The 13698-nt window shown below is 37.1% G+C and overlaps 3 protein-coding genes across 5 annotated transcripts; 2 read left to right on the forward strand and 1 right to left on the reverse strand.

Moving 5' to 3' along the window:
- The first annotated feature begins 4666 nt into the window (after positions 1-4666).
- Positions 4667-5611, forward strand: LOC112088211. The gene is made up of 2 exons (XM_024158496.1): positions 4667-4931; positions 5133-5611. The coding sequence occupies exons 1-2, from the start codon at positions 4667-4669 to the stop codon at positions 5609-5611; spliced, it is 744 nt and encodes a 247-aa protein (XP_024014264.1).
- Positions 5612-6988: 1377 nt separating this feature from the next.
- Positions 6989-9024, forward strand: LOC18021772 (BTB/POZ domain-containing protein NPY4). Of its 3 annotated transcripts, none has more exons than XM_024158417.1 (4): positions 6989-7024; positions 7422-7491; positions 7605-8681; positions 8756-9024. In XM_024158417.1, the coding sequence occupies exons 3-4, from the start codon at positions 7821-7823 to the stop codon at positions 9002-9004; spliced, it is 1110 nt and encodes a 369-aa protein (XP_024014185.1). In that variant the 5' UTR covers positions 6989-7024; positions 7422-7491; positions 7605-7820; the 3' UTR covers positions 9005-9024. The 3 variants fall into 3 exon arrangements, with proteins under 3 accessions (XP_024014185.1, XP_024014186.1, XP_006404771.1); XM_024158418.1 differs by having other exon boundaries at positions 7013-7020; XM_006404708.2 differs by lacking the exon at positions 6989-7024 and adding an exon at positions 7269-7341.
- A 414-nt stretch (positions 9025-9438) lies between these two features.
- Positions 9439-11380, reverse strand: LOC18021773 (probable N-acetyltransferase HLS1-like). The gene is made up of 3 exons (XM_006404709.2): positions 11173-11380; positions 10583-10770; positions 9439-10472 (listed from the first exon to the last, which is right to left on the reverse strand). Exons 1-3 carry the CDS (start codon positions 11341-11343, stop codon positions 9599-9601), a joined length of 1233 nt encoding a protein of 410 aa, XP_006404772.1. The 5' UTR covers positions 11344-11380; the 3' UTR covers positions 9439-9598.
- Positions 11381-13698: the final 2318 nt, after the last annotated feature.

The raw sequence follows: 13698 nt of genomic DNA on the forward strand, positions 1-13698 counted from the left end.
CATGTAATCTTGTTTTTGTTATACATATATATAATTTTGGTAGAAAATTTATATATATATATGAAATCATTGATATTGAATAATTAAAATAAAATAAAGTCAGAAATCAGAAGATCTAATTAATACTCTCCACATGTCATCAATTATGGTCTGTATGTCAACATTCACACTGCTGAAGTTTTTCAACTCAGTTTTTACCATATCACCTTTTTTTTATTTACAACATCTATTGCAGTACAAAAAAATATCAATTGTTGTAAAAAAGTTTACAACAGACCATTGTAAATAATCTTACATTGATGGTGTTGAAATTTTTTTTCAATTGTTATAAGGGTGCAATAGATATTGTATTTATCTGTTAAAATCCAATATGACAAATTTAATATTGTATAATTCTCTAACAGTTTTAATTTTCAGATGAGTGGAGAAGGTTTTATCATGTGTCAGATTGATATTAGGTAAACAGATTTTGAATTTTTAGTGAAATTTGTGTTATATTTTTATTGGCTGTCAAAATTCTGGATTTTTTTATTTTATTTCAATTGTTTAACATCAATTATTTCATAATAATTCTATATATATATATTTATTTATTTATATTAAATTTTATTATTTTTGGTATACTCTATAAATAAACATTTGTTTCATTTAATTTGGATACAGAAAAAAAAACCCATCTTTTTTATTAACCTCCAATAAACTTTTGTTATTAATAATATATGATCATAAAAAGTAAAATATAAAAAAAAAACTATGAAATAAAAATGATGGGATAAGATGTTGAATTTTATTAAACAAAATCATTATAAAAGATAAAAATTGAGTATAATGCGTAAAAAAAATACAGAAATTCTGAGAGATATGTTTTTGGATTGACATTAAATTTAGAACAACCAAGGACTTCCCGAAATCTAAGAGATATGTTTTTGGAAAAGGAAAAGAGACGACATAGGAATTGCAAACTTTCTTGTTAGCAAAAACTATCGAAATCTAAATTTAGATTGAGGCAGCTAAACTGAGAAGTGACGACGGCACTGCTCCTCATTGGAGAGAGAAACTGTAAGCAGACCAGACCTCCGATGTAGTCTCACGGGACTTCCGTTCTGGTCTTCTTCCTCCATGGTTTTTGATTTTTTGAATCTCTCCGGCGTTCCTTTCCGGCGTGGCTGAAGACTTGCGGTGTTCTTTACTGGTTGAAGACAAAGATCTGTGTTGCTTCTCCTTCCTTGGAAGATCTGGATCTGATTTCTGTCAGATCTGAAATTAGAAACCTTGCTCCCTTGTGAAGACAAAGATCGTTGCTTTTACTGCGCAACCCTTGCTTCCTTCGAGCTTGCTGCTTTGCCGCTTCTCTTCTGAGTTCTGTACTCTTTTTCATGGACTCACCGGTGATGCTCATCTCAGGAACAAGCCACAATCTTTGAGGAACTGAATTTACTTCCGCTTAAAGCGAGTTTCTCTGCATCTAGCCTTGTGCTAAGATCAATATAAGTTGCGTGACCGTCTTAACTAATTATCGTGGGAAGCTTTGAGATCTCTATGTAATACTTTCAATGGTGTCCTCAAGCTAAAGATTTGGGTGGTTCTTTTTCGACGACGGCAAAGTCCAGGATAGTTTCTAACACGCCGGATCTCCAGATTTCATCAACATTCAGAGTCATCGACGGCGGTGTTTGTTGTGGCGGCGGAGACGCGTCAACGGCGGCCAAAGAAAAAAAAAAAAAATTGACCTAATTGTATCTGGTTTCTGGGTAGCGGGCCTAATTCAATTCTGGGCTAAGCCCAAGATTTAAATATAATCTTCCTTATTTGGGCTAAGCCCAATTAAGACAAATAAAATTTCAAAGAAATAGAAATCTTCAAAAAGCCCAGAATCCAAGAAAGTCAATCTTCATTTGGTTTGGGAAGGGCCAAAAAGGCCAAAAACAAGTCTAAAATGAATGTGATCGGATAGAATTATCAGAATGCGGGAGCCGATCTGACAAAAGAACATCTAGAAGAACTTTATCATTGTTTTCGACCTCGTTTCTTATTTTTATCAGAAACTAAGAACAGTTGCTCTTTTCTGCAAGATATGTAAGTATATTTTGGCTATGATCATGTTTGTACCGTAGAACCGAGAGGTCAAAGCGGTGGTCTAGCTCTTTTTTATATGGATGAACCATCGGTTTCTATTTCTTATTCGGATGAACATCTGATAGATGTAGAAACTATTCTAGACGGACAAAAAAAGTTTATGACATTCGTCTACGGAGATCCGGTTGTAAAAAACCGAGAGCATGTCTGGGAGCGTCTCACTCGGATGAGTCTCTCTAGAAAAGAGGCATGGTTTATGATAGGAGACTTTAATGATATTACCGGAAACCATGAAAAACGGGGAGGGCGAAGGAGATCAGAATATTCTTTTATTCCCTTTCGGACTATGTTGGATAATTGTGGCATGCTAGAATTTCCATATAAAGGAAACTCATTTTCATGGGTTGGAAAAAGGCGCTCCGGAAAAGTTAAATGCCGACTAGATAGAGCTCTTGGAAATGAAGAATGGCAATCTAAATTTTCTCACACTTCTGTGGAGTACCTTAAATTATGGAGTTCAGATCACCGACCGGTTTTAGCTATGATTCGAGTGGATAATCATCAAAGAAAAAAATCATTTAGGTTTGATAAAAGGTGGCTGGGAAAACCAGGATTCAAAGAGGCGGTTATTTCCGGATGGGGTTCTTCCGATGGAATCTCACGTCGAGATTTCCACCGGAAATTAGCTGACTGTCGCAGGAGCATCTCCAAATGGAAGAAATCTCTCCCAACAAACTCGGACAAGTTGATTGAGAAATTAAAAAACCAACTTGATGCAGCTCAAGATGATGAGAACACAACGACAGAGGAAATAGAAGAAATCAGGAGAAAACTTTGTGAAGCTTTCCGGGAAGAAGAAATCTACTGGCAGCAAAAAAGCCGCGAGCGATGGCACAAGGAAGGGGATAAGAACACAAAGGTCTTCCATGCTCTTACTAAACAACGAAGAAGTCGCAACCGGATCATCGCCCTCAAGGATAACGATGGGAAATGGGTGGAGAATGCGAAAGGTATTGAACGTGTGGCGACCCAATATTTCCAAGATTTATTCACCTCGTCACAGCCTTCAGACCCAGAAAATGCGCTCCGGTATATTACCGAGAAAGTTACAGATACCTCTAACCAGCTTTTGCTTTTGGAGCCCTCCGAAGCAGAGATTAGGGAAGCTCTTTTTGATATTAACACTGACAAAGCCCCCCGGTCCTGATGGGATGACGAGTAAATTCTATCAAAAATTCTGGCAGAATTTCCGCCATGACATAGTTAAATTGGTGAAAGATTTTTTCATCTCGGGATCCTTTGATCCTAGACTTAACCAGACAAATATATGCTTTATCCCTAAAAAAGATAAGCCAAGAGCAATGACAGAATTCCGACCGATTAGCCTTTGCAATGTAAGCTATAAGATTATTTCTAAGCTTTTGTGCAAAAGACTAAAGAAGACCCTACCAAACCTTATTTCGGAAACTCAATCGGCCTTCATGGCTAGGCGTCTTATTACAGACAACATTCTGTTGGCACAAGAAAAATTTCATGCCCTCCGTACTAGTACCTTTTGTAGAGAAGAATTCATGGCTATCAAGACAGACATGAGTAAAACATATGATCGGGTAGAACGGAGCTTCCTTGAAGCCCTTATGATCAAGCTAGGATTCTCTGAGAGATGGGTCAGACTCTTGATGTTTTGCATTTCTTCGGTCTCATACCAAGTCCTTATAAATGGAGAACCGAAGGGAAAAATCATTCCATCGAGAGGATTGTGCCAAGGAGATCCTCTCTCTCCCTTTCTCTTTATTCTGTGTACTGAGGCTCTAATCTCACTACTCAATGGAGCAGATGAGGAAAAACGTATTTCTGGGCTGAAAGTAGCTCAAGCGAGTCCACCGGTTTCACACCTTCTTTTTGCCGATGATAGCCTTTTTGTAGAGCGGATATCCGGCAGGGAGCTGAGATTTTCAGGATTATTAATACCTATGGACCAGCCTCGGGACAACAACTTAATCTTGGAAAATCATCCATCATGTTCGGGAATAGAGTGGACCCGTTTTTGAAGCAAGGTATCAAGAATGCCATCGGAATTTCATCGGAGGGCGGCATGGGTATGTATTTGGGCCTCCCAGAACAAATTTGTGGATAAAAGAGGAAAGTGTTTTCTTATGTTCATGACCGCCTAAGTAACCTAGTCAATAATTGGTCTGCAAGACTTCTTTCCAAAGGTGGAAAAGAAATTCAAATAAAATCAGTCGCACAAGCGGTTCCAACCTATGTCATGTCATGTTTTCTATTACCCCAAGGAGTGACAGATAAACTGCGGAGTGCTATAGCCAATTTTTGGTGGAGTTCAAAGCAGAATAACAGCGGGATACACTGGATTGCCTGGGATAAAATCTGCATTTCCCAGGATATGGGAGGCCTTGCATTTAGAGATTTACAAGACTTTAACCTAGCCCTTCTAGCTAAACAGCTATGGCAACTTATTCAGTATCCTTCATCCCTCTTGGCTCGGGTTTTAAGAGGCAGATACTACAGACAATCTGATCCTCTAGAGGACTGAAATGTCTACTCACCATCCTATGGGTGGCGGAGTATAATGGCCGCAAAACCGTTCCTGAAGATGGGCTTGAGGAAGACGATTGGATCGGGTCTAAATACGAGAGTTTGGAGCGAATCATGGATCCCGGATCTTAGAGCTCGGCCACCAAGAGCCGCTCCGCAGATCGGATTCCGGGACCCGGGAATTTTGGTATACTCCTTCATCCGTCAAGATACAAAGCAATGGGATGTTCCCCTACTTAGAGAATTTTTCCAACCTGAGGATGTCTCCCTTATCCTCGGGTTGAGACCTAGCCGTACCTGTACCTTGGATAGATACGCATGGAATCATTCCAAATCGAGACTTTATTCAGTTAAGTCGGGATATGATCTGATTCGAAGGACAAAGTTAGAACGGGAAGCTGGAGCGATGAGAGAACCGAGTATCACGGCCCTACAATGACATGTTTGGAAAGTCCGTACACCTGGAAAGATGAAACACTTTATGTGGCAATCTTTATCAGGTTGCGTTGCTACATGTCAGAACCTCACTTACCGACATATGGGTTCAGACAAACGTTGCCTTCGTTGTGGGGATCCTGAGGAGTCTATAAACCATCTACTGTTTTTATGTCCCCCGGCCTTACAAGTCTGGGCATTATCGGACTTTCCGTCCCTTCCGGGTGTCTTCCCGAGTACCTCTATTTATCAAAATATGAGTTTTCTCTTTTGGAAAACAAAAGAGCAAGACATGACAGATCCTCAAAAGGATGTATATCCTTGGATCCTATGGTTTATTTGGAAAGCAAGGAACGAGAAAATCTTCAATGGGAAAGAAAGTTCTCCGGAAGACACCTTGATCCACGCGAAGGTGGAAGCAGAAAGTTGGAGATTAGCAAACCAACCTGAAGACGATGATGATGCTCACGTTGAGGCGTTGCCCCCCCCCTCCGGCCCCGATATCACTATCCGAGGTACCGCAGACCCCGATATGCCGGATTGATGCTTCTTGGATCAATCACAGACAGGTTAGCGGCCTTGGTTGGAGTTTTAAGGATGGCAGAGAAATTGAGATTTTTGGTATACAGGGATGTCGTAGAAGCCTCTCGGCTCTTCACACCGAGATGGATTGCCTCTTATGGGCTATGTCATGCCTGAGAGAAAGACAGATGACTTCGGTGCATTTTCAGACCGACTGTTCGGACCTTGTGAGCATGCGTGAATCACCAGCAGATTGGCCGTCCTTTATGACATAATTGAAATCTTTTCGTATACTTCGCGAGAGCTTCTCAGAATTTACCTTATCCTAATTCCGAGAATTCAAAATGTCCGGGCGGATAGTCTTGCAAAAGGAGCTCGAGCAAGAGGAGTTATTTTTTCCCAAATCGATCATAACGAGCCGGTCGAAGATGGTTCACAAACCACTTCTATGATAGGCCAAATGTGATTGTAATAATTGGATAACGGAAAAAAAAAAGATAAAAATTGAGTAAATATTGAATTAATAGATGGAAAAGAGGGTAGATGATATAGAAGATAAAAGAAATAATGTGAAATGTAAATTAGGTGTTGACTAAAGCATAACACACAGGTTGAATCAAGTCATGTTTCCAATATTTACTAAAATCTTCAAAACATGTTTAGTAAGAAAAAGAATAGTCTTTTATCACTGATATCATTCATCTACTCACCAGAGTCACTAGAGAAAATCTGATTGTGAAATCTGAAGGGTATGATCACAAAGCCCTGATGTTTAAAGCCATTCAAATTATCAGCTTTAGGCTGGCTACAAACATAAGGAACAAAATAAGTATGCAAATTCCATTTGGTTACCAATTTTTTAAGAAAGCAAAAATTGACAAACAAAGTTCTCATTTTTAATGAAAAGCAGAGGCTCTTTATCATCTGGGTCTACGTGCTTCTGCTTGGGTGAGAGAGGGTTTTCTAATTTTCTTCTTAAGTCTCATTTCCCTTTAGGTTTCTTTGATCCACTAGAATATGTTGGCTCTAATTGTGTATCGAGAAACGATCTCTGAACCACTGATGTTTGGCTTTACACTAAACCATCTTTATAGAAAACATACAAAAAGATTTGATTCGTTTTGTCTTTTGAATAAATGTTACCAAGAAATTCTGATACTACAGAGAGAACTGCTTGAAAATGTCTTTTTCATTCATCACCCACAAATCACAAAGATGCAACCTTTGGATTCTGTTTTTTTTTTTGTCTTTCCTGTAATCAGAATCTTTAGGGTTTTTTGATTAAAAAAGGTAAAACATTACACAATGGGCAACCAAAAAGAGGAGGTTCATGTGTTTCTCTGTCTGTGAATGTGTGAAGCACTTCGAAAAAAATAAAAAGAAAAAGAAAAAGAGAGAAGCGTGGTGTCTTGATTCTCGAGCCTTGAGTTGGTGGGTGTGTTGTTGTGAATCTCTAATTTTTCTGTAAATTATATATTTGCTTATATCTGTTTCCAATGAGAGTGACTCCATAAACTATGTTTCTTTTCTCAGTGACCCTTTTAAGAAACTCAATATCCTTTTTTAAGCTTTCTTGATCATAAGATTGAGCGTAGATCTCTTCTATCAGATTCTTAGCTTTCTTTCTCTTTTGGGCCTAAAAGACCTTCAAACTTTTGTGTGTAATAAGTTCTTAAAAAGAGAAAAGAAAATGAAGTTTATGAAACTTGGATCCAAACCTGATTCATCTCAGTCTAAAGGAGACAATATTAGGTCTGTAGAAACAGATTGATTAGCTCCCTGTCTCTCTGATGTTTTTTATTTGGTAACTGACATTTGTTTTTTGCTCTTAGGTATGTTGCAACTGAGTTAGAAACAGAGATTATCGTCATCATCGGCAGTGTCAAATTCTATTTGCATAAGGTATGAACAACTCTAGCTTTTAAAACGTTAAAGACAAGCAAAAGCAGAGACATATTAAGAACAGTTTTTTTCTTCCTTCTGTTTTTATGTTTATTCTCTGTGTGTTTTTTCAGTTTCCATTGCTGTCCAAAAGTGGATTCCTGGAGAAACTCATAGCAACATCAAACAATGAAGAGAAGAAGAACCACCAAATTGATGAGATTGACATATCAGAGATTCCTGGTGGTTCTGTTGCTTTTGAGATTTGTGTTAAGTTTTGTTACGGAATCACGGTGACTTTAAACGCTTACAATGTGGTTGCAGCTCGTAGCGCAGCTGAGTTCTTGGAGATGAATGAAACGTTTGAGAAAAGCAATCTTGTTTACAAGATTGATGTTTTCTTGAACTCAACTATCTTCCATAGCTGGAAAGACTCTATAATCGTCCTTCAGACCACAAGAGATATCTCTCCTAATTGCTCAGATGAGTTTAGCCTCAAGCTTGTTAAGCGTTGTCTCGACTCTATAGCCTCTACAGCTTCCATAGACACCTCCAAAGTGGAATGGTCTTACACTTACAACAGGAAGAAGAAGCTTGATCAAAAGGTAAGAAAACAAGAAGCAGTTCCAAAAGACTGGTGGGTCGAAGATTTATGCGATCTTCACATAGATTTGTATAAACAAACCATTGAAGGAATCAAGAAGAGAGGGAAAGTCCCTGATAACGTTATTGGAGAAGCGTTACACGCTTATGCAAGAAGAAGAATAGCTGGTTTTAGCAAAGGCTCAGTGAAGATCATTGACAAATCTTTGACTAATTCAATCATTGAGCTTATCCCTGATGAGAAAGGAAGCGTTTCTTCTAGTTTCTTGAGTAAGCTACTTCGAGCATCGATCTCTCTTGGGTGTGAAGAAACCGTGAAAGAGAAGTTAAAGAAACGTATCAGCGAGCAGCTTGAAGAGACAACAGTAAGTGATATCTTAATGTATGATGTAGATATGGTGCAGAGCCTAGTCATTGAGTTTATGAACCGAGACCTGAAAACTCACTCGAAAGTACCGGTTGCAAAGCTCATTGATGGATACTTAGCCGAGAAATCAAGAGATTCAAATTTCCTTCTCCAAAACTTCCTCTCTCTCGCTGAGACAATCTCTAGCTTCCCAAGACAGTCTCATGATGGTTTATATCGTGCCATTGACATGTTTCTGAAGGTAAAACAAGATCCAAATCCTCTATTTTGTTTTTGTACTTAATGATTCTTGATACTGATTATGGAAATTTTCAGGAACATTCGGGGATTAGCAAGAGCGAGAAGAAGAGAATATGCGGGTTAATGGATTGTAGGAAACTATCAGCGGAAGCGTGTGAACATGCGGTGCAGAACGAGCGTTTGCCAATGCGAGTGATAGTGCAAGTTCTGTTTTTTGAACAGATTAGAGCCAATGGTTCATCAACAGAGAACAGTACTCCTGAGCTCACCACAACGACCTTGAACACTGAGGAAGATGAATGGTACCATGAGAAAGAGTTTTGATCTTTAGCATTGTTGAATCTTTTTTTCTCATTTCCGGATCAACCAGCTTTTGTAGTAACACTAATCTTGATTCTTGAGTTTCTTGTGGTTCTTTTTTTCTGAATTGGAAACATTCGGCCCTTGACCTTACTAAATTCGGTGATGGGCTTTGTGTATGGTCCAAAACAAAACCAAAACCAAAAGATTTTAACCGAAAATCGAACTAAAATTTGTGTATAAAGTATAAACACGTACTGTATTGGTTTTATTAATTGGGAAAAAGAAAAACTGAGCGAATTTAGTTAAGAAAATCGATTAGCTAATAAGTTCCATTTTTCATAATTAATGATTTAACATATAGTGTATTTGTTGTCGATTACTTAAAACAGCAAGTAGAAAAGCAAATCAGAAAATAAACAAATTCCTTTCAAAGGAATACAATATTTTATCCAAGATTTTCTTATAAAACTATTACCTTCGAATCTGTTTTGAACAAGTTATTCTTAATTCAAAAATTCTACTACATCATTCAATTTCCCAAAAGTGTAGCTGACATTAAAGTTCAATATTCGTTTTTTCTAATATAAACTAATTTCCTCATTCGGGTTTTAAAAATTAAAATTCTCTAGGATCAACAAAAATGGAATCGCCAGGTGGCGATTTAGTCCAGTCACCAACAGAGCCGTCACTGTAATCTTCTCCAAGCCGTTTCATACACCATAAATCCTCGGCGCACGATAGCACCTTCCAATGTGGAATCCCTCGCCGGAGTGGCTCTCCTCCGGCGACTTCCGCCGCCACGACGCTGCATCCTCCTTCCTTCGCCAGATTATGCGCGTGACCACACAACGCCTTCACCATTTTCTCCGCGTATGGCCCCTCTCCGCCGATCCCGTACATAAAATGAAGCCCAAACGGCCGGAAAACCGCCGGAATCGATGGAAGCTTCAAAAACGGCAGCGTTTTATCTACTATGCGCGTCGTTTTTGCCACCACGCGTCGTAGTCTCGACGCGCCACGAACCTCTAAACGAAACGAGTCTTTGCAATTCCACACGCTTAAAACCGCCCACGAATCCGGTGGGTATTCGAGGAATTTAGCCGAACCGGGCCATGACCCAAACCCGGATCCGTAACAGCTGCCACGTGGAACGGCGACGAATGTTCCCAACGAGAGTTTGTTATTGAGAACCGAGTCGATGTCTCGAGGAAAAAACTCGGTTGTGCTAAACTGGAGTCGGTACAATGACTCAGCATCAGACGGTTCAAGCTTAATTACGGTGACCCGATTAGAAATATTGACCCGATGCGCATAAACCGGGTTAACCAAAATCGACGGTTTACGGAACTCGGAGTAACCACATTTACCGGTGAAAAGATTAACGGAAGCATCATTGTCGTTTTCTGTAGCGATATAAGAATATTCAGCGCCGTTTTGATTAAACCATTTCTCTATCTCCTTCACGAGCTTAAACCCGATTCCTCGCCTCCTGAGTAATTAAAAAACGTGAGGTGATTAGCGTTAATTACTCGTGATTAGTGATGAATAAATGATTGATTAGCGAGAATTACGTGAATTTAAGTGAAATGTAAAACGGACCTGTGAGTAGGAGAAACGCGGAGGCCCAAAACGTAAGCGAGTTTAGTGTATAGTGGTTTGGTAGTAACGACGTCGTTTCGAGATTTGTGTGTTAAGTCGAGTGTTTTGCTACCACATGTAACGGTTTTAATACATCCTCGAATCATTCCAACTAATTCCTTCTTCTCTTCCGTAACAATCTCTGCCACCTGTTACAATTTCCAAATTTTTACAAAACGGTTTTTTTTCTTCCATTAATTAATTAAACAAACTACAAAAAAAAACAAAAAAAAAAATCAACTTTTTTGGTTAGTTAGTTCATATTTTTGCCTAATCATTAGAGAAAAGAGTTAAAACTCTTCCTGATTAACAAGCTTTAGCTTGAACAACTTCAAGGGTTTTATGTTGGTTTTAAAGTCTGAACCTCTTTTTTGAAAATAGAGTCTGAACCTTTTTGATTAGTTAAGTTCATATATATATTAGCTTCATCATATAAACAAAATTAAGAATTCTTCCTGATAAGTGATTGCAAAAAAAAAAAAAGAATTTTTGTTTAGCAAAGGGAAAATGGATATTTTATGTATAATTTTTGGAGTTTTGAGTAATTTTACCAGCATGAGATAAGAAGGTGAATGTCTGACACGGCAAATTGGGTCACCTAAGAGATCGGTGAAGAGAGAGAGTTTGCCGGTTGGGCCAACTTCGCACCGCCGTTCAACGTCTTCCACGGTGGCTAAGTCCTTACTCGCATCATACTCTCTAATCTCCACAACCACCGTCATATTCTCTGTTTTCTAATAACAAAAAAAAACAGAGGAGAGAGAAAGAAGAGAGGGAAATGGAGAATTGAGAACAAGTGTGAAGTAGCTAGGGTTTTATATAGCTAGGAGGAGTGACTGTTCACTGTTGCATTAAAAAGTCAGCAGATTTTCCGAGGACATAGGATTTTATTTTATTTTATAAAGTATATAATATATTAAATAACGTGAGGTATAAGCAAAGAACAGAGTAGCTATGAGTTTTATTTATTTTTTGTTGGCTTCAGAAGCTATAGGAGCTTTCAAATTTGGAGATTTTTTTTTTTGTAAAGGAGAAAAAGGGTTTCAAAATGACTTTTGGTATTATTTTTGGTTGATTTTTTATATTAAGCCGTTATGATTTCTACCAAATAGTACTGTCATTGGAGAGTGTTACTTAACTGATATATTAATTCCCTGTTATTTTTTTTTGCTCATTTTCTCAATATTATTATTATTTTTGCTCAACTTGGAATATATAAATGTATTTAGTGAATTTTGCAGTAAACAAATGAACGTATCTAGAAGATTATTTTCTCTTGGGACGAATCTAGAAGAAATTTATATAGTGAGATTTACACGCACGAAATATGAAAGGGTTGAGATTATTCTTTTTCTGTTCAACTAGATTATTCTTATTTCATCTTCTCATTTACTTAATTAAATACTTAATATTATAAAGAGAACCATTGTTTAACAAGTGTACTTAGGAAATTATTGTTGAGATATCAGAGAGGAAATCAGTAAGGGAATCAGAATAAATTTAGTAGTATTATAATTACGAAATAATGCTTTTTCGATGTAATGATGTGAGAATATTAATGGGTGATTAAGACGAGCATTGATATCGAACTTGCCCAAATAAAAGAGACGTGGAAAGTGGGAGTGGGAAGTGGAAATGGCGGCTTATGGCTTCTATCTCTCTCTCTTTTCATTTTCTCTTTTTAATTTCAGTTGTTCATAATTATCCGTTCATGAACGTATGTAGTATAATTGTGCAATATCACTAATCATTTGCTCTTAATCCCACCTATTATTTGTCAGTGACACGGCATCACAAATGAGCAGTCAGTATAATTAATAAAATGGAAATATGAATACGAACATAAGAGTTGTAGATACACAAATTGTTTACAAACAAAATCCGAAGCATTAATCCACAAACCAAAAAAAAAAAAAATTGAAGTAGACTAGTTTGTATTTATGTTAAACTGTTAGTAGTATCCTATTTTATAATTTAACTGTTTAAAATTCTAAAGTTTAAAACTTTTTAAATAATAAATTAGCATCCGTTGTGCGTTAAACTATTATTGATAATTTTGTTTTAATTTCGAATTCGCTGCATATTAAAATTCCAGTTCACAACATAACATTTACTGCATATCTAAAATATAAATGATTAACTCTTAAATCCTGGAAAAGGCGACAGACATATTGAAATATGTCATACTACACTCCAAAATCATTACACAATTATGATAAAACACTACACTATAAAAAACAAGATCATACATGAATGATGAATCTTTTTGATATATACACATTTTTATAACAAATGTTGATATATTTATATATATATATATATATATATGATACATCTATTATCAATAATCCTTTCGTTTGTTCATATTTTGAAACCGACAAGAAAAAGACTTCATGGCTCAATAAAATATATGTATCGCGACGACATTTTTAGTTGGCAATAGAAAACAATTGATGTATTCGAGCAATTGGAGTAGTAGAAAAATCCCTCTTTCAAAAGCCAAAGCTAACAAAGTCAGGCTACTCCAATCACACAATTAATCATTTTTAAAATTCCCTTGGTAATATTCACCTCTTATCGAATCAGAATGATGGAATGCTAATCGAGAATTATTAGCAAAACAAAATCGAATAATGAAGAGTATATCTTAGCAAAGTGCGTTTGACATGGCCCCCACTTGTTTCCATAACAATCTTAAGCCTTTTTAATCAAACTCTTATAAACGATCAATTAAATTAGCAAGTGGTGTCACTAAAACAACCTAATTATTCTGTCAACATTCAAAATAAGTATGTCGCCCTATTTAGTCAGTTTTATTCAAAATAAGTATGTCGCCTTATTTAGTCAATTTATTCAAAATAAGTATGTCGCGTAAACAATTTGGATTTGATTATATTTTATCCGTCTATTCATGGGATCAAGCACTTCTTTCCGGGAGGATTGTCTAATCATAGATATGGTGTGTTCGATGCGGATTCCACCTTTTTTTTGTAATAAGATACCAATTTACGTATATCCTAATATCCATCACATACTTATTTACTGTGAGCTATAGTATCATGATCGCTATTCCCACT

The sequence above is a fragment of the Eutrema salsugineum genome, unplaced genomic scaffold, assembly GCF_000478725.1.
Source record: "Eutrema salsugineum unplaced genomic scaffold, Eutsalg1_0 scaffold_15, whole genome shotgun sequence".
NCBI lineage: Eukaryota > Viridiplantae > Streptophyta > Magnoliopsida > Brassicales > Brassicaceae > Eutrema > Eutrema salsugineum.